This window comes from Vicia villosa, linkage group LG3, assembly GCF_029867415.1.
Source record: "Vicia villosa cultivar HV-30 ecotype Madison, WI linkage group LG3, Vvil1.0, whole genome shotgun sequence".
Lineage (NCBI taxonomy): Eukaryota > Viridiplantae > Streptophyta > Magnoliopsida > Fabales > Fabaceae > Vicia > Vicia villosa.
Window position 1 is genome coordinate 194,509,715 of NC_081182.1, and position 21,936 is coordinate 194,531,650.

The following is a 21,936-nucleotide window of genomic DNA, read 5'->3' on the forward strand; positions in this document are numbered from 1 at the left end:
AGAAAAAATCAAATATTATGTTAAAATATTCACATAGGCCAATTCCAATCAACATTAATGGCAAAATATATTACAATTTTCGTGCATAATCAAATGGGAAAAGATTGATACAAAATTTTGGCCAAAATAGAAGGTTTTGAATCAAAAATAAAATCAAATTCTCAAAAGTGCAAGATTGGATTCAAGTGAGGTTTTGGACAAATCTTTAACCTAATTCTATTCTCCTATAAGTATACAACACTAAGCAACAGAATAGGGGTTGACAATTCGGATTAGAGGCAAGAACTCAAGAGTCAAAATTTGCAAGAAAAACTCAAAATCGGTTTGAGAGATTGAGAAGGTTTCAAAGAGGTTCAAAGGTTCCAAAAGCTCCCTCAGGTGATTTGGAACGTGTCTGGATCGCTGCTCTGCAACAACACCCCCAGATAACCCTCCAATTAACTGAGGTATGTAACTTTAAAACCATGGTCGATTAGCATAATTCATGCGCTATTATTACCAATTGATTGCATATTCTGATCGAGCATGAAGTTCTGAATGTTTCTGGGCGGTTAGGTTTGAGTTTTAGGGTATAAAACGTATTCGGCCATTGGAGGCCGAATTAGGGTTCTTAAATTCAAATTAGGGATTTCTTGTAGAAGTAAAATTAGATCAAGATAAGTGTGTAGTTGAATTCGTATAGGCTGGACGAAACTTTCTGCATAGGTGTGAAATATTTTTGGTCAAGCACGGGCTAATCGCTATTATTTAGGTTAAATCGCTACAAACTTATTCGTAGCAAAATCGTAGCAAATATGTGCAGTTTGTTTGCCGGATCATTGGGGAAGACGATGAGGTGTCAGAACGTGACCGGTTTATTTGAATTTTCGCGCCTGTTTCCATATGGGTCTGTTAATATTATATATCATATATTGCTTGCATTAGCTGAACGAATAGCTTGCATAGTTGGAATGGTGGGGGGCGCGTGTGTTTGTCTTAGGGGTCCAGGGTTCGATCCCTGGCCCTTTCATATATTTTTTCTGATTTTCTAAACGTGATCCAGTGCGCCCTTGACCCTAGACTTCACCATGCACCCTCTCAATCTGACTCTCAATCCTCCCCTAAGCCAGATCTAGCGCCCCAGATTTAATACCCATACTATATACCCTAATAACAACCTTATTGAATCAAAACCCTAATAACTAAATAAATTTTTAATTAACATATTTATTCTAATTAATTCTTTTGATATATTTAATTATAATAATTATTTTTGTAATAAAAAGATATATGACATTATTATTAAAATTATAATTTGTGGTTCGTGCCGATTAAATCGATTAATCGCTATGGTCAACAATAATTTTAATTAAAATGCTATTTAATTAAAATAAATTTAGTTCCTATTTGGTTAAATGGTTGCAACTATTTTATTAGTTGTGATGATTAACCGTTCTTCTTCTCTCGCTTCAATTTGTTATTCTTTTTAATCGAATCAATCGATTATGAGGGGTAACAATACAAATAAATTCATAAAATTATTAAAAAATACCATTATTCGTTGTTAGTGATAATCAAACTAATTGATTAAAATTGGTAACGATCTAATTAATAATCTTTTAACTATGGTGATCGAACCTATCGATCATTGCGGTTAATAGTACAAATTAAAAACAGGGTTGTACGCCCAAACCTTAAAACACTTCCAGAAAACTTTTCAAAACTACGGATTATCAAAGCTATGATAGGTAACTCAAAATACCTCCGAAACCATCTCAAATCAAATTACAACTCTAAGGGCGTACAACCCTTTCCGAACTACGTTGACTCTGATTCTCCCTAAGGAGATACGTAGGCACTTGGCAACAAAATACCTCTACGTATTATCAAAGCTATGATAATACCTCTACAAAATACCTCTACGTTGACTCTGATTCTCCCAAACCTTAAAACACTTCCAGAAAACTTTTCAAAACTACGGATTATACAAGCTATGATAGGTAACTCAAAATACCTCCGAAACCATCTCAAATCAAATTACAACTCTAAGGGCGTACAACCCTTCCCGAACTACGTTGACTCTGATTCTCCCTAAGGAGATACGTAGGCACTTGGCAACAAGGCGAGTCCCCCTCTTCCAAACTCTAATCATGTTCATTATAATTAGCCTTTTAACCTTATTAACTATCTGTTGCCTTTCTCTATGTTTTTGCCATAACCTTCATCTTTGCAATGTTAACCTTTAGGAAAGGGTTTTGGGTGCCTAACACCTTCCCTTAACCCGAGTATAGTATCTTACCCTAAATCTCTTAACCATTAAAGGTTTCCTATTCGCCTTGGTAGGATAGGTGGCGACTCTCTAAGTTATAAATTTTTAGGCAGGTTGCTACAGCGGGAACGGGAGAGTTGATGTGCCCGAATGATCCCTTGCTGTGAGGGGTCTGTCCTTCAAACATGCTCGGTAGAAGGGTAAGAGAGGAAACGAGGCCCCTGTTTGCTAGGGCGAATGGGCTAATGCTTATTGGATAACTTTTATGCTTATGAGTGGATTGAGCCAATTCTCATAATTAGGCTAGTCCAGAGGCTACTTATTTTTATTTTTTTAATATTCAATGATATTAATGGGAGCATAAGGGATACTGCGCCCGATTACAAGATCCGAGACTCCCTTCCTCCGAGGCAACGTGAGGAAACAGTAACAAAACAAGAAGCATTATGCTGAGTACCGCAGGCAGAGGCTATTTTTTTTAATTTGATTTTTTACGCCGGTTTCTCATAATATTAATAAAAAAATATGTTACTTAACAAAAAAAAAGGAAAAAAATATTAATAAAATATGTACTAAAAGTAACAAGGTCCACAATTATCATAAAAAAGAAAAAAAAATAAAGATAAGATATAATGTAAAAATATAATATTTTAGTAAGTTTTTAAAAATAGGCTAAGATAAATTTTTACTATTTTAGTAAATAAGACAAACTTTTAACAAAATAGGTCAAATGTTGAATTTTATTTTTACTTTAAAAATAATAAGCTCCACAATTGGACTTGCCCCATATAGAAGGCCATTTTATATTATAAAAAAATTTAAAAATAAATATACTATTATATTAAAATTTTCTAAATAAAACAAATATAAATTGTTTTACCGACAGAAACTACAAAGCGTGATCAATCATAATTTAAGTTCTTGCTTTTTTGTTTTTTTTATCAGAAAATAGTTTATGAAATGTGTTTCTAGGGGCAGTTGTAGAGAAAATAATGTAAGAATAAAATATTTGAACATTTTCAATATGATTCTTATTAACCGGAACGCTTGAAGTACTAAAAATTAATCAAACGGATTAGACACTCAATCGGTGTAATATCCCCCTCACATCGTTTCAAATTTTTCAATCATTAAATACCTTTCTTAATTGTAATTCAAATATCCAAAAATGCAATATCCATTCCCTAACAACAAAATATGAACCAAATATCTAAAAATGAATGGGTGCCAAATTTCCGGTACGCCATGCCGGAATTTTCACTTATAATGAAATTTTCGGTACGACAGTCTGAAATTTTTAGTTATAATGGAATTTCTCGTATACTGTAAATTTCTAAATATTCGGTGTGTTTCAATATTTGTTTTTTCAACGGTTGAGATTTTGCCAACACTTTTGAAGGGTCCTTGTTGCACCGAAACATATGTGTGGTCTAGAATGCACTGACACATATGTGTGATCTTAGGGTTATTGGATAACACATCTCAACAAAATACCTCTTCCTCAGTATTTGATAAAAGTATATGTGTATTTCAATGACTACAACTCTGCTATTCAAACCATGATTCCAGATGACACTGAATCCCTTGCTATCTTGAAAGAAACGTTAAACAACTTGTTGCCTGATTCCGATAACAGAAGGGTGACAAAGATCAAGTTTCAGGAGGACTAGATTGATACAAGTCGAAGGGTGAAATACAACCTAATTGAGTTGAAGAATGATGAAGATGCGAAGGCTATGTGGAATTCATTTCGCCGTAGGATAAATAAAGGTCTGATAGAGTTGGACGCGCAGATCTGAAGATTCTTGAATAATATAATGAAGTGTCTGAAACGTCCAGAGTCATCGGTTAGTGCCTAGGTTTTCAGGTTTCAGAGTGTTGTTTATGTTTGTTGTTTGTCATTGGATGCTTGTTAACTATGTTTGTTTGTTATTGATGTTATTTTCTTTATCTACTCAAAACATGTACTATGCAATAAAAAAGATGTTCGTACAAAATATACATATAATACAATCATAAAAAAATAAATTTACATAGGCCATCCACGGGCAACATCGACCCACCTAGCTAAAATACTATAAACCTCACCATCAAGGGTTCACCAAACCCATGAGGATATTTAACTGAACGGCGATAAACTGTAGGGTGCTGTCCTGGTCATCTGCGGGAGGTGGAGCCGGTGGTGGTGGTGATGGTGGATCGAAAGATCCCCTGATACGTGAAGGCCTTGGAACATCAGATGTTGCGGCATGTGGTATGACTCTAGGGTGTGACACACTAAGGAACCACTCCAAGTATCCATCCTCGCACTGCCCAGGCTCCTGAACCTCAACGGTTGTACTATTGATCTCACAGGGGCTGGTGATATGACTCTGAAACCATCGATCAATGCCACCTACTAGAGCCTCTTGGATCGAACGTGTGTATAGTAGGGAGGTGTTCAGCATCGTCAACGAGCATCCAACAAAGTCTATTAGATGGAAGTCCCAAAATATCATGCTCACCTACTCAGGCATCGGTCACTCGGGGAAGTTCTTCAAGTTCGACTTGTGAGAAGCGACCTTCAACACTAGAGGCTCCTAGCAAAAAAATACAATTAAAACAAATTATTATAAATCAACTTGCTGTTTACCCAGAAATATGGTAAACAACCGCTAGTTTCCTTTTTAAAGGTTACTTTTGCGGAATCAACTAGAATATTCCAGGACTAATTGCTCTTCTTTGTCTATTACGTGTATCTGGTTTGTATTAAATGCAGTAATAACTTTAAAGTAAAAGAACACGCTGAAATTTAAGACTTTAAAGTAAATGAAAACGATAAAAATGCAGTAAATGTGCACTGAAAGTAAAGCGTAACGTAAATGATTGCATAAATTAAATTGGTGCGCATACATACATTCCAAAGCTACACTCATTACTCATTTTGCACATGGATTTGAGTTTACTTGTGTTTTTGTAGAAAATGCGGACCCTAAACTATTCATCTGGAACTTGCTTAAATAGTAAAAATAAAATAACTACCACTAACGGTCGACTAATTGCTAGCCAACACGTGTCCTCGACATGCAGCATCTTCGTCTGTGAGACTTCCACGCGTCTTTTAGAAACTGCTGAAAACTGTCTGAAACTGCTGCCTTTGACTTCTGATATCTTCCGACTTCAAATATATGCTTGGCAAACGCCTAAGTTTTTCTCCATATTTTAGTTGACCAGACATGGTAATTTGCCAATTTTAGTCGAACCACCTCGACTGACAAGAACTCTTTAGTCGAACTGTTTCGACTTACAACATTAATATTTTGCACTTTTCTCAAAGGTCAATTATTAATATTTTTGTACTATCAAACCCCTTTTTTAGCAAGTCGAAAACTTAGGGTAACAAATTGACCCCCAAACGGCCTCTTTCGACTGATATTTCAAAAAGGAGAAAGATGGCGTTTTGTTTTCTTTTTAGGTTTCGACTTTTGTTATCCCTTTAACGCCATGATTAAGTTACGCATCCCCAGGCACTAATTATTACCTAAATCCTAGGTAGTGGGCTATAACTGCTCCCCACTTTCTTGTACCAGTTTCTAAAGCGTTTTGACATGACTTTTGGATTCAACAACTTCCTTTCCCCACGTTTCCCTGACGTCATTGCAACCCATATATATATATATATATATATATATATATATATATATATATATATATATATGAACTTCTCTTCCTTTTTCCTTTCTTCTCGTTTTTCTGTTCTTCACAAACATTTTCAGAGCTTTCTTTTCTTTAATTTCGACCATATCTTCTAACTTACTTTTGGAAACTCTATATCCAGAAGCAATCTACGCCAATTCATTGGCAACATAATTATCAGATCTTGGTACATGCAAGATCTCAACATATTCAAATTTCTCTAACAAGCGTACCACTATGGCATAGTAAACTATTAAATTTTCTTTGATGCATTTATACTCTTTCTTGATTTGTCGAATCACAAGCTCAGAATCACCTCGAATTTCAACTCGTGTTGCCCCCAAGTCTATTAGAGCTTTTAAACCAGTTATCAAAGCTTCGTATTCGACTTCATTATTAGAACATACACCATTCATTCTATAGTGGAACTTAGTTGGAAGTCCTTGAGGCGAAATAATCAAGACTCCAATTCCTGATCCATTCTTATGACTAGAACCATCAAGAAACAACTTCCAGTTAGGTTGATCAACCATATTTTCGGATAGTTCAGCTAGTCCATGTTCGACTATAAAATCGGCCACGATTTGTCCTTTCATAGGTTTTAAAGGAACATATGTTAAGGAAAACTCAGTTAGCGCCAAGGCCCATTTACCAATTCGACTATGCAAAATGGGTTTAGACAACATATGTTTAATAACATCATAATGAGATGACACATATACATCAACAGGCTTTATATATTGCTTAAGTTTATTACATGAGAAGTACAAATATAAACATAATTTTTCAATATCATTGTACCTAGTTTCAGCATCTACTAAGGTTCGACTTAGATAATAGATAGCTCTTTCGACGCCATTATCATCCTCTTGGGCTAACATACTCCCAATTTTCGAACCAGATGCGGCTATATACAACTTCATACTCTTTGTCCTATTTGGGGGTAACAAAATAGGAGGCTTAGTTAAATATGCTTTTATTTGGTCGAATGCCCGTTGATGTTCTTGCTCCCATTTGAATTGATCTTGATTCTTGAGCTTCACAAGTGGTGAAAATATCTTCGTTTTACCACTTAGATTTGAGATAAATCTCCTCAAGAAATTAATCTTCCCCAACAATGACTCGAGTTGTTTCTTTGTTTCTGGCGCCTTCAGCTCCAAGATTGCTTTTGTCTTGTTCTGGTTTATCTCAATACCTTTCTTGTGAACTACGAAGCCTAGGAAATCCCCTGCATGTACACCAAAAGCACATTTTAAAGGATTCATTTTTAATCCATATTTCCTCATTCTTTCAAAGGACTGTCGAAGATGGTCTAAGTGACCATTCTCAAAATTAGATTTTATTACAATATCGTCAATATAAACCTGCATAAATTTGTCAATAAAATCATGAAACATGGAATTCATAGCTCGTTGGTACGTAGCTCCAGCATTTTTGAAGCCAAAAGGCATTTCTACCCATTCATAAGTACCTAAAGCACCTGGGCATCGAAACGCCGTCTTAGGTACATCTTCGTCAGCTATAAAAATTTGGTTATAGCCTGAATATCCATCTCTAATAAGCTGAGATATTCAAATCCTGCTGCAGAATCGACCAACATCTCAGCAACAGGCATGGGATATTCATCTTTAGGGGTAGCACAATTTAAATCTCTGAAATCTATGCATATACGAAGGCTACCATTTTTCTTTATGACAGGCACTATATTAGCTAACCATTCGACATACCTCGCAGTTCGAATAAACTTGCTTTTCAGCAATCTTTCAATTTCTACTTTGATTTTTTCCATAACCTCCGGTGCAAATCTTCTAGGAAGCTGCTTGATAGGTTTCTTTCCTGGGTTTAAAGGTAATTGATGTTCTACCACACTTCGACTTAAACCAGGCATTACATTGTAATCCCATGCAAAACAATCTTTATATTCTTTCAAAAGTCGAATCAACTTGGTCTTTAAATCACTTGTAAGTTTCGTACTTACCTACGTAGGTCTTTTAGTGATTCCATCACCCAAATCAATTTCTTCAAGAGGATCTTGAGCTTGCATTCTTTTTACTGATCCCAAAGGATCCATCTCGAAGCCTAAGGGTTTGTCATCGTATATCCCATCAAATCTTTCGACCCGCTGATCGACTTCTTGATTGCTTTCACTTTTTACCATCATGGCCTCAATGGCCATATTTTCTTCCAGTTCGGCTTCTAAAGCCGCTTTTATCTTATTTTTGGCCAAGTAAGCCGTTATTCGAGCCAGGTATTCTGACTCAGTGGTCATCATCTTTGACTGTTGTCCCCTGCTCTAGAGGACTTTCATGATTCAATGGTTCATTGGGATCTTCTTTATTCCAAATGAAGCCATAATTTGGGTCAAAGTTCAAATACTTAGACACACTTTCATCAGAAGAATACACCTCTTCCGCTTTGTAGCAAGGGGCTACATTTGCTAGATGATGGTCGAAATGCTTGCGACCACTCTCAGTTTTATAGTAACTTTGGTCAGCCTCAACATTTTCAACTATACCATCTGGCCTCCAAGTAGCCACACGCTGATGCAAAGTAGAAGGAACTGCCCCTATGCCATGTATCCATTCTCGACCCAGGAGTAATTTAAAATTGGCTTGAGATGCAATCACCATAAAGATGGTTGACCTGACAGTCGAACCCACAACCAATTTTACCTGAATCACTACAAGTATTCCACTTGTCTTGCCCTCATAATTAGACAACACCATATTATGGGGCCTTAAATCTTTGTCAGACTTTCCCACTTTCTAAAGTGAAGAATAGGGCATTAAGTTCACAGCAGCCCCACCATCAACAAACACTTTGTTTATTGGAACACCATCTACCTTTGCCCTTATGAATAAGGGCTTCAAATGATACATCATTCCTCGACCTGGCTTCTCAAACACAGCCTTTTGTTCTTCCACTACTCCTTTTCCCATTACATAATAGCAAACACGTGTCTCTTCCACATTTTCGTCTGGAAGAAAATCATCTTCATTTTCAGACACCTCAGATATTCTGTCGAACTCTGCTGGAAGTACAGATACAATTCCACAGTCAATTAACAACTCATCTGATTCTATGTCAAAGTTGTCATCGACCTCTTCGTCTGACAGTGGAAAATACTCAGGCTCTTTTCCTGTATTGAGAGTCGGAGCATCATCGTCGACTAATTCTTTGATGAGTTTCTTTCCTAGGATCATTCCCGCAGCCAGTCTCTCATTTGCCACTTTGGCCTGTTCTTCAGTCGACTTCCTCTGAAAAGGTTTTGGCTGATAATGAGAAAAACCTGCCTGCATCATCTTCGAGCTTTCCTGCCCATTCTTATGGCTTCTCTGATAACGCCTCCACTGAGTTTGAGTCATAGGATTCTTTCCTTTGTAGTGTGGAGATATATAATCCTTCCTCTTGGATCCACTATCAGTCCAAGAGCCTTCAGCTTTTGCTCCAGCACCTTGGATCTGCCATTCTGGACATTTGCCCCCTCTGAAGTTAATAGGTTTCACCCACTTATCCTCAGGGACATCCGTCTTGGGGCGAAAAGTCTTTGGCTTTTCGAAAGCTTCCTGTAATCTCCAGCCCTTCGACCACTGTTTTCCCCCGTATACATGAACTGACGATTCTTGCCTCGACGAGGGTCGAACCTTATTCTGTTTGCAGCGTCAACGTTGAAAACAGCATCACACCTTGGACATAATCCAACTTGAGAGTTGTTGTTGTGACATCTCTCGAGGAATTTCAGAAGGTTCTCTCTTGGTTCAGGATACACCATGCTCAAGACTTTGCCATCAGTAGCACCGTCTTTCTTTTCGCCGAAACCATCAGTAGTATCGACCATCATCACATCAGCAAGCTCAGTATAGTGGGCTTCTTCGACCTGTAAGGGGTCAGTATCACCCTGCATTGATGACTTTGGTTTTTCTCCAAACTGTAGCCTTCCTTCTTTCAAAGCCTTTTGCACCAAATCCCTGAAAAGGACACATTGAGAAGTCTTATGACCCAAGAAATTATGAAATTTACAAAATCCTCTTTTTTTCTTTTGTTCAAGAGGAGGATTTTAAAGTCCTGGGGGTACTATGATTTGCCCATCAGTTACCAACAAATCAAATATCTCATCACATTTTGTTATATCAAATGAGTACGTTTTACTAGAAAATTTTTCATTTTTACTTTCGATAGGATTTTTATCTTTTGAGGGCTTGAGTAATTTACAGATATATGGTGGTCCTGGCTTCAATTCAGCCACATTAACCTCTCCTTCCTCGTATTCACTATCACTATCAGAGTCGAACTCATTTGTAGTAACATAAGCTATCTTTTCTTTCTTATGATATTTACTAACTCTGGTTTTTTCAGCTTTTAGCCTTTCGAATTGACGCACCCTATCTGCCAGTTGTGCCATATCCCTTAAATGTTGGGTATCTAGTTTCTTCCTTATGGAATAATCTAACCCACCTGTAGCCATTTCGACTAACTCATGTTCAGGGATTTGTGTGAAACATCTAGCCTTCAATAACCTGAAACGATTTAGATAGTCATCGACTGCTTCTGTACCCTTTCGCCTGACTCCGGCTAATTCTTTCAAACTAATTTTCGACTGTCCCATATAAAACTGTTCATGGAATAATCGTTCTAACTGGTTCCATGAAAACAAAGATTGTGGAGGTAAGGTCGTAAACCAAGTAAACGCATTTTTTGTTAAAGAACTTGGGAAATATTTCATCTTTAAATTCTCATTGTTTGCTAATTCTCCAGCCTCTGTTTGGAACCTAGCAATATGTTCGACTGTCGACTCGCCAGTCTCACCAGCAAATTTGGTAAATTTTGGGATTTTCCATCCCCTAGGCAATTTTGTTTGCCTTACATATTCTGATAATGGGGAAACAAAATTAGGTCTATGTAACCCTACATTTATTCCATTCTGAACTAAAATTTGTTTGACCACATTAGAGATATTATTGTGTCCAACATTGGCATCTTGCTGGATATTTCTAAGTACCTGATCAGCATCTTGATGCCGTTGTACTACTCTAGGGATCTCTTGTTCAATTTGGTCCCCATATCTCGTAGTTTCGACTACTCTTACATTCGACCCCTGGGAAGTCGAAAGGTTTGGATGTGGGGGCGCTCCAAAGAAACTTGCTATTTTGGCCATTTGTCCAGCCAATATTTCATAACTTTGGTTCGTATTGTTTATCATGGGAGTAAAAACAGTTCTCATTTGTTGAGTAAGGGCATTCACCATTTCATGGTTGCTTTCGTCTATCTGCCGTCGGATTGACAACATTGACGTAGTACTTAGAGATGGCAATGTCTGGTTAATGTAACTTATGCCCATAGGTCGACCCCCTGGGTTTGACGTGCTTGTTGCCATCATATTGTCGGAATATAATAAAGGATTCGTGTGCAAACCTTGCATCATTGAGGTGGGCATTCCAAACTGAGGGTTAAAACCTGGTGGAGGTATCATTCCTTGAAACGGCGGTCGTAATGTATTAAACGGTGACCGTACATTCATTGGTGATGATACCAATGTTGCTGTCGTCGATCCACCAGTACTTGTTGTTCTAACTGGGGACAAATTTGCAGCATTTTGTGACGTTGTTCCGGTTAGAACAACTCCTTGATTTCCAGAAAGGTCAGAATTATTGACATTAACTTCAGACATGTTAATTAATTTTCGACCACTTCTTAGTATCATACATAACGTTTACACTAACAAATACAAAACAAATAGCAATTGACGAGTCCCACTGGGCGTGCCAATTTGTTTACCCAGAAATATGGTAAACAATCGCTAGTTTCCTTTTTTAAGGTTACTTTTGCGGAATCAACTAGAATATTCCAGGACTAATTGCTCTTCTTTGTCTATTACGTGTATCTGGTTTGTATTAAATGCAGTAATAACTTTAAAGTAAAACAACACGCTGAAATTTAAGACTTTAAAGTAAATGAAAACGATAAAAATGCAGTAAATGTGCACTGAAAGTAAAGCGTAACGTAAATGATTGCATAAATTAAATTGGTGCGCATACATACATTCCAAAGCTGCACTCATTACTCATTTTGCACAGAGATTTGAGTTTACTTGTGTTTTTGTAGAAAATGCAGACCCTAAACTATTCATCTGGAACTTGCTTAAATAGTAAAAATAAAATAACTACCACTAACGGTCGACTAATTGCTAGCCAACACGTGTCCTCGACATGCAGCATCTTCGTCTGTGAGACTTCCACGCGTCTTTTAGAAACTGTTGAAAACTATCTGAAACTGCTGCCTTTGACTTCTGATATCTTCCGACTTCAAATATATGCTTGGCAAACGCCTAAGTTTTTCTCCATAGTTTAGTCGACCAGACATGGTAATTTGCCAATTTTAGTCGAACCACCTCGACTGACAAGAACTCTTTAGTCGAATTGTTTCGACTTACAACATTAATATTTTGCACTTTTCTCAAAGGTCAATTATTAATATTTTTGTACTATCAAACCCCTTTTTTAGCAAGTCGAAAACTTAGGGTAACACTTGCGTAATAAAAATTAAGCACTTAAGCAATGTTACATACCTCGCCCTGCCATATCCTATAAGCGACATGGTCAGCGTATCCTATCAACATAGACCTGTCAGAAGGTCCTCCGATGAAAGCTCCATCAGTGTATACTGATGGCTCTGTAGATGCACCAGTGGTGGTGTCTTTATCCTGCATCATCTGCTCCCGAATTATCTGATCCCTAAACCCCAGCCACCGGCTCCTCAACCTCAGGCACCGACTCCCGAACCACAACGACCAGCTCCCCAACCTCCGTCACTAGCTCCTCAACCTAAGCTATTGGCTCCCCAACCTCAGGCTCCGACTCCCCAACCTGAACCACCTGCTCCTCCACGGTTGGATGCTCTACTAGTGTGTCGGCGAGGTACGCAAAAGCCTCTCACCGCATGCTGCTTCGCCATCCGTTACCAGTTAGAACCGGTCGGAAGAAGGCATCCAGCAGGTAACTCAGACGTTTGTGCCTCATCAACAGTCTGAGCAATAACACCTGCTCTTTCTGTTGCCCGTCTCGCAATAGAACCATCATTACCTCTGGTCCTCATTTTAAAATTTAAAAAAATCATAAAAATAACATTTTTAAAGAAAATATAGAAATATCGAAAATCGATAATTCGTAAATAAAATTACGAGAAACTTCAAAATTCCAATATCAAATACAGTAAATTTTGAAATTTTCAGTAGCAAATACAGTAAAATTTAAAATTTTTAGTAGAACATACCAGAAACTTACTTGTTTTCGTCAAATTTCTGATATATATCGTTCAAAAATTTGAAAATTCCGGTTCCACACTTAAATTTGGTAAAAAGTTGTTATTAAAAAATTGTTGGATCAAATAGCACCTCAAATTGCGAAATTTTAACTCTTCGTCAATTCTGTAGTTTTTTTTTTTTATTTATAATTTTGATTGTCTTAAAAAATTGTTGCTTTATACTTCAAAAATTATAAACATTACTAACCTCACACATGCTTAATTAACCCAAAATTACAGACCTCACGCAAGATTGTATAATCTAAGCCAGTAGAGCAGTACCTATATATGATCGATGATTTTATATTGTCAACAAGTCTCGTTTTTTAATTGAGAAAACGTTTATTATAATTGACGAATTTCAGTTAAATAATTTAAAAAGAAAATGGTTTAAGGTAGACTTTACTATATTTTATTTAAAAAAACTATAAAATCTTAATCTAACATAAACTTTTAAAGTTATGTTCAAAGGTTGACTTTACTATAATAATATAAAAATATTATACTCTTAAAATTCTTATTAAAATTAATAAGACCCGCTATTACACTATGTTTTTTATTAGAGACGCATTTTATATTAAACAAAAAATAGGACCAAATATACTATTATATTAAAATATGATGTAAACGTCTTTGTTTTTTTTAAGAGTTTGGGTCTGTTTGGTAAAAATAGCGGTTGACTGATAAGTTGGCTGATAGCTTATGACTGATAGTTGATGACTGATGATTTACGGCTTATAGCGGATGGTTGAGACTGATAGCTTATAAGCTAATTGAAATGTTTGGTAAAATTAGCGGTTCAATTAACTTATAAATGTAAAATGACATAAAAGATATTTAATATATATTTATTTTATTTTAAATTAAAATAAAATTATAAGGGTTAAAAATGAATTTTAATTAAAATAATAAAGATAAAAAAGGAAGAAAAAATGATAAGCTATAAGACATAAGGTAAAACGCTATTTGAAGTAGTGTCTGGAAAATAAGCTATAAGCTAGTAAAATAAGCTATAAGCTCGTGATGAAAATACCGTTACCAAACAAGTCTAAATTATCATATAAGCTTATAAGACATAAGACATAAACTATAAGCTCGAAAACATGGCTTACCAAACAGAGCCTTTAAAGGTAGTGCACTGACAGTGTAAACAAACTTTACACATACATCCAATCAAAATCTTTATACTTGTCATGTCATATTAATTTTTTTTAATTAAAACTATACTTTAGATACATGGTTGTGATTGGTTGACAGTGTAAAAATATATATTCTCCAGAACGAGAAGATAAATACTTTTATGGCGGCTTTGTGCATATCTTTTTTCTCTTTTTTAAATTTAGTTTCGCATCCGTAAGCGGATTTATTAGATTGTACTTGTAGTACGTATATGTAAGATAAAAAATTAGATTAAAGTTATTTTTATTTGACTTTTAAAATTGCTTATCTTTTGGTTATTTGTTTTAATTGGGCTTTGGTTTTTTGGTTTTTGTCTCCTCAGATTTTTTGTACTCTATTTTTTATTTTAATCTATTTGCAATAATTAAAAAATTTATTCAAAATTGACTATTATAATTATTTATAAAAAATATGTTCTATATTAATAAAAAAGTAAAAAAAAAATATTTAATGAAAAATTACTAAAAGTAATAAGGTCCACAACTGGCCATGCTCCATATAGAATGCCAATTTATATTATAGAAAAATGCAAAACCAATATAACGTAAAACTAAAATATTTTTGTAAGTTTTTAAAAATAGGCAAAGATAAACTTTTAGTAAGTTTTTAAAAATAGGCTAAGTTAAACTTTTACTATTTTAGTAAATCAGATAAACTTTTAAAAAAATTGGTCAAAGGTTGAATTTTATTGTTTTAAACAAAAAAATCTTATTATTATAACAAAGAAAAAAATTAAGTAATTATTAAAATTTACTAAAAATAACTAAGGTCCATTATTTAACTAGATATATATGAGTCCCATTTTTTATTATAGAAAAGTGAAAAACAAATATACTATTATATTAAAACCTAACATAAAGTCTTAAAAAGTATTAAAACCTAACATAAAGTCTTAAAAACAAATATACTATTATATTCAAAAGTGGACTATTATAATTTATAATAAAAAGTAAATTCTATAAAAAGAAAAAACGAAAAACTTTAATATATTATGAAAATTTACTTAAAAATAATAAGCTCCACAATTGGTATAGAAAAATGTAAAAACAAATATACTATTGTATTAAAATTTTAAAAAAACAAATTTAAATTTTTTACCGACAGAAACTACAAAGCGTGATCAATCATAATTTTTGTTTTTGCTTTTTTTTTTCTATCACAAAATAATTTATGAAATGTGTTTTTAATGGAAGTTGTAGTTACATGCTGATAGGAAAATAATGTAAGAATAAAATATTTGAACATATTCAATATGGTTCTTATTAACTGGAACGCTTGAAGTACTAAAAATTAATCAAACGGATTACACACTCAATTGGTGTAATATCCCCCTCACATCGTTTCAAATTTTTCAATCATTAAAAATCTTTCTTAATTGTAATTCAAATATCCAAAAATGAATTGGTGCAATATCCATCCCCTAACAACAAAATATGAATCAAATTTCCAAAAATGAATGGGTGCAATATACATCCCCCGACAGCAAAATATGAATCATCAGATATCTCTTTCCTTGTTCAAAGATTTGTGCGTTAATACAGTTATTAATTTTTCAAAATAAATAACACCTCTTCTAAGCCACTCTTTTCATCAAACCAAAAACCAACGTAAGATATAGTTTGCAACACTTAATTTGTGCCATGGCATCCGAATCCTCTAGCATCTCAGTCACTTCACAAAATCATGGTAATTCTTCCAAAACAAAAAACCTGGTGGACATGATGGAGAATGAGCAAGGTCAGTCTTCAAAATCCGATTCCAACATGCCTATTGATTTTGTGAAGCTATCGAAAGAGGATTCCGTTGACGCGTCAAAGGTGCAAGAACACAATTTTTTTAGCCCTATTCAAGTTGGTGGTTCGTCGTCTCATTCTCCTAATGCTGACAATGAAAAGAAAAAAGAGAAAACCACCGGAGAGAAGAATTCGGCGTCAAAGACGTCTTATCCATGCAACTTTTGCAATAGAGAATATCCTACGTTACAGGCATTAGGAGGGCACCAGAACGCCCATAAAACGGAACGTGCTTTACAAATGCAGCGCGAACAAAGGTATGGTGCTTTAGGGTTAGGGCAAACTCACTTGAACCCTTATTTTCATTATCCTAGTGCTCTTTCTTCACCTTATGGATCACTTGGGGTTAGAATGAGTTCAATGATTCAAAAACCATCTTTTTATTTTAGCCCTATGGTTACACCAAATAAATTCGCATATGGACGTGGTTGTGTGTGTTTCCAAGAGACATTAAACCCATCCCTTGTTAATTTGAGAAACAATATGGAAGGTAGTAGCAGGGTTGGAATTATAGGTCTTGGTGGTGCAACTTCTTCTAGGGTTGAAAATGATGCAAATAATAAAATTGCTTCTTTTCTAAAACTTGGAGAGTCTTCTAAAGATGTTGCCACAAGCTCAAACTCAATCATAGAGAAGAATTTTTTTGTGGATGCTGCTCCTGTCAAAGATGAAATTTATCAACCAGAGTTCCAAGATGAAATTGAAACTGAAGATGAACCTTCCGATTCTGAATCTTCTGGGCTTGATTTGTCACTTAAGCTTTGAATAAGTATCTATATTATGTTTCAATATTTTGATTGCTATGCTCTCTAGTTGAAGTTATGGCATGGTGTTTATTTCTTTTTGTTATGTCAAATTATTTTAATTGATTTTAATTATGTTGTGGTATTCAGATATTTTTTTTTTGTGTAAGCAAGATATATTAATAACGGAGAACTAAGGATTCTCCAACCTGTTTACACAGCGAAACGGGATAACCCGACAAAAAGCGAAGATTACAAACCAATTACAACTACGATAAAAAGTGCATAGGATCCATGCAAAACTCGTAGAAAGAGTAATTGGGGTGAGTAATTTTCCCGCAAAAAGACCACCTCCACACCAAGTACTTAATGTTCCAAACAGTATTATTCACATTCCAAGCCTCCTTCCGAAAGCAACTACCATTCCTAACCGTCCATATAACCCAAGTGGTGGCTAGCCAAACCACTCCCAACTTCCTATCTTTCACTTTTTTACTACGAAAAAATAAGTGCCAATGTTGAATGCTTCATGTATTAAATTTTGTGTTACTTGGAGTATGTAATTCAAACTTAAGAGTTATTAATTTGATGTAATTTCTTAAATATTGTTTTGATTACTGCCTTGATTATTTATGTTTTTTTCTCAATCATATTAGTTCTATTTAATTTGTTTGCAAGAGGTATTTAAAAACCGAACTTGAAGTATTAATGTGATAATTAAAATAAAAACAGAAGTGTATGAAACATTCACTTTTCACATGTATTAAACTTCGGTAAGTATGGAGTTCAATAATTCAAAATTTATAACAACCCATTTATGAACTAATCACTTGTATTAAACATATGTGGTTTAATATCCGAAGATCCGGCACGCATATATTTTCTATATTAATTATTGGTTAATTATTATGCGAGGAAGAATTCTTTTCAAGATTTAGGATAACATATATGTAGGGTAAGTGGAGAATCCGATAATGTCCTATAACATACAAGAAGCATTCAACATCGAGGACTATTTCTCAATCAAAGCCATCCCTCTAGGAGCAAATATGTGTTTATTAGAAGACAAGGGAGGTGATGGATTTAGGGGACAAAGTAGAGTCGTTCTTTCATCCAGTTGAGACGAGAAAACATCATTGCCAAGAATCAATCCAGAGTGCAGCTGCTATCTCTTTTGCCAAGAACAATTATCTATCGGGGGGAATTCCGTTAACCTGCGACTCCATTTCTAGCAGAGACATCAGGAATTGCAATGATAGAGTCATAAATGGAGCGCTGAATTCTATTCCGGATGGGCTTTGGAACTCAATGATAAGGTTGGGCATCTCTAATGTTGCAGACAATTTTGACCCGATTAATAAACTGAAACTTATGGAGCAGCGGGACAGCAAAGGAGGGAAGGAGACAAAGGGGACTTTAACTCAGGTTCCTCCATGATTATTTTTATCCCTTAATATGAGAGGAGGAGGGAGCCGAGTTAAGAGAAAGAGAGTTGGCTTCCACATTCAAAAGGGAGATGTAGACATATGTTTTATTCAAGAAACTAAACTTAGTAGTTTGGATTCGCAGTTAGTTAAAGAGTTGTGGGGAGACAACAACGTTGAGTGGTCTTTTTTGGACGCTAATGGAGCATCGGGAGGGATTCTTACAATGTGGAAAAAGATTTTTTTACTCTAATCTTTTGTTTTAGAGGGGAAGGCTTTCTTGGTCTTTGCGTGGAGAAAGAAGGAAAACTCATTTACTTCGTTAATATCTATGCCTCTTGTGATAATGCTTCTAGAATGAGAACTTGGAAAAAAATTAGCGAGTTCAAAAACAACAACATTGGTGGTTATTGGTGTGTTGGTGGAGATTTCAATTCTATTTCCTCTTTTGACGAAAGAGTAGGAATTTCCAATAGAAGGAATAGCAAGGAGATAAGGACTTTTAAGGATTTTATAGGAGACATGGAGTTGGTAGATCTTCCAACGATTGGAGGCAAGTTCACATGGTTCAAAAGTAACAGGAAATCTATGAGCCGGTTAGATAGATTCCTCTTATCAGAAAACTTCATAGAAGAATGGAACGTGGACGGGCAATACATAGGCGAGAGGGACATTTCCGACCATGCTCCCATTTGGTTGAAAGACAATAGAAAAGATTGGGGACCTAAACCTTTTAAGTTTAATAACTTGTGGTTTAAGCATGAGGAGTTCTCTTCTTTTGTGGAAGAAGAATGGAAGAAGATTATCGTCAAAGGGAGAGGTGACTTTTGCTTGGTAGAAAAGATGAAAGCTCTAAAAACTCGCATCTCTTGGTGGAACAAATCGGTCTACGGTTGGATAGACCTCAAAATAGAAAGAGGAGGGAAAGAAATGAACGATTTAGATAACTTGTTTGTTCATTTTGTAGGTAAAGCTCCGGAAGAGGTGGTTAAGAAAAGGTTTAAAGCGGCGGAGGATTTTTGGGATAACCTTAACAAAAATGAAGGTTTCCTAAGGTTAAAATCGAGACAACTTTGGCTAGCCGAAGGGGACGATAACACTAGATTCTTTCACAATTCCTTAAGAGATAGAAGAAGAAGGAATTCTCTTTGTTTGGTTGGCACATTGTCGGGAACTTTGGAAGAGGTTAGTGAAGTTAAAGATCACATCTTTAAGCATTTTGAAAATTTCTTTAAAGAAGATGTTAGTAATAGACCGGAGCTTCATGGGATCCACTTGAATTCACTTTCAAATGAAGATTCTTTGATTATTGAACACCCCTTTTCCGAAAGCGAAGTCAAGAAAGCTATTTGGTCTTGCGAAGGAACTAAAAGCCCGGGACCGGATGGATTCTCTTTGGATTTCTTCAAAAAGTTTTGGCATCTCTTGAAAGATGATTTGATGAAGCTTTGCGAAGATTTTTATAACAAAGGCACACTTGTCAAAGCAATAACCTCATCTTTTCTAGCGCTTATTCCTAAAAATAAGAATCCGCAAAATTTGTCCGAATATCGTCCTATTTGCTTGGTGGGGAGCTTATACAAGATTATTGCGAAGATTTTGGCGGAGAGATTGAAAGGCGTTTTGGACAAATTGGTTTCGCCAAATCAAACCGCTTTTGTTCCGGGTAGAAGTATGATGGATGGTGTGTTACTAGTGAATGAGTTGCTTGATTGGGCAAAAAAAAGAAGCGTGGTTTCCTCCTCTTAAAAGTTGACTTCAAAAAGGCTTACGATTCAATATCTTGGAACTACCTTAGATGGATTTTAGGGAGAATGGGGTTTGGAAAGAAGTGGTTGAATTGGATGGATTCTTGTGTTTTTACTAGTCATATGTCCGTCTTGGTAAATGGTAGTGTCACTAAAGATTTCAAAGTCCAAAGAGGTTTACGCCAAGGCGATCCTATTTCACCCTTTCTTTTTGTTCTTGCTATGGAAGGCTTAACCGCTCTCACTAAAAAGTCGGTGGAAGTGGGAGACTTTATGACTTTCAAATATGGTTTAGAAGACTATGTGGACATCCTTCAATTTGCGGATGACACCATCATCATCGGTGAACCAACTTGTGACAATTTATGGAGCATGAAGGTGTTGTTAAGGGGTTTTGAACTTGTGTCCGGTTTGAAAATCAATTTCCACAAAAGCAACTTTTTTGGAGTTCACATTTGTGATTGGCTTCTAAATTCGGCTACTAGCTTTCTCTCTTGCAAAAAAGGAAGTTTTCCCTTTAAATTCTTAGGAATTTGGATTAGTGATTGCGGTAGGAGAAAGAGGGTGTGGAAGGATGTTGTGGATAATATCAAATCAAGATTATCTAGGTGGAAGGGTAGAAACATTTCAATCGGTGGTAGGGTGACTTTAATTACTTCGGTGCTTAATGCTATTCCTATTTTCACTCTCTCTTTCTAGAAAGCTCCTAAGAAAACCTTACAAGAAATAAGAAGCCTTCTTAGTAATTTTTTTGTGGAATGGAAATACCAACAAAAGATGCATCCATTGGGTGAAGTGGAAGAATGTTTGTAAGCCCAAAGAGAAAAGAGGGTTAGGAATAAGAGATGTCGGTGAAATGAACAAAGCTCTTCTTCTAAAATGGAAGTGGAGAATTTTGAAGGAGGACAAAGCAATTTGGAGTAAATTTCTTCTCTTGAGATATCACAATCCAAAACTCAAAGTGTTAGCCTCTAGTGAGGAAGTTCTAAACCGTGAGGATTCTTCTTGGTGGAAGGATGTTATTCTCAACGATTTCAAGGGGGAGTGCTTTGATGAGGGATTTTCCGAGTGGGTTAATTGTAAGTTCAAGAGAGGTAACAACATTCTTTTTTGGCATAGTTGTTGGTTGGGAGATCAAACTCTTAGTACCGCTTTTCCGTACTTGTTCGATCTTTCAACCAAAAAGTTTTGTGGGGTTAGCGATGTGGTCTCTTGGAATAATGGAACCTTTTCTTGGAACATTGAAGCTATTGATGATATTGAACGAATGCTTCCTCCCGGTACTTTAGGGGAGACTCGGCCGGGGAATCTAAATTGAGGGACCTAAAGGTTTTATTAAACGGTATCGAACCGGATAATATCGACGTTGATGACTTTCATTGGAATCTAACTTCTAACGGTTGCTTCTCGGTTTCTAGTGTTTCTACGGTGGTGTCTAATGCAAAGGACTTGGCTTGGACAACTTCTACAATCAAATTGTTGGAACTTGTTTGGAAGATAAATTTCCGACAAAGATAAAAATCTTCTCTTAGAGATTCTTTATCAATAGACTCCCTCTAAAAGATCTTTTGGCCCATAGAGGTATGTCCAACTTTTCCTCCCTTGATTGTGTGTTTTGTTCAAACCATCCGGAAACTTTGGAACACCTCTTCTACCATTGTCTTGTTTTAAAAGCGGTTTGGGATAGAATTTATCTTTGGTTGGGCACCGAATTGGAGTTTTCTTTGGATGAGTTCAAGAATTTTGGAAGCAGTCAAGAGAAGGTGAAAAATATAAAGAATAGAGCTAAAATCAATCTCATTTGGTTGGCTCTTATTTGGAGTATTT

General features: G+C 35.7%; 2 protein-coding genes across 2 annotated transcripts; both read left to right on the plus strand.

Annotated features, from left to right (window-relative positions):
- Window positions 1–16,041: 16,041 nt before the first annotated feature.
- On the plus strand, window positions 16,042–16,959 carry LOC131659646 (uncharacterized). Its single transcript, XM_058928805.1, has one exon. The coding sequence runs from the start codon at window positions 16,042–16,044 to the stop codon at window positions 16,957–16,959; it is 918 nt and encodes a 305-aa protein (XP_058784788.1).
- Window positions 16,960–20,175: 3,216 nt separating this feature from the next.
- On the plus strand, window positions 20,176–20,808 carry LOC131659647 (uncharacterized mitochondrial protein AtMg01250-like). Its single transcript, XM_058928806.1, has one exon. It carries the CDS (start codon window positions 20,176–20,178, stop codon window positions 20,806–20,808), a length of 633 nt encoding a protein of 210 aa, XP_058784789.1.
- The last annotated feature ends 1,128 nt before the right edge of the window (window positions 20,809–21,936 follow it).

Coding starts and splice junctions, on each gene's coding strand:
- LOC131659646 (XM_058928805.1), top strand. CDS start 16,042: ATGGCATCCGAATCCTCTAGCATCTCAGTCACTTCACAAAATCATGGT.
- LOC131659647 (XM_058928806.1), top strand. CDS start 20,176: ATGGGGTTTGGAAAGAAGTGGTTGAATTGGATGGATTCTTGTGTTTTT.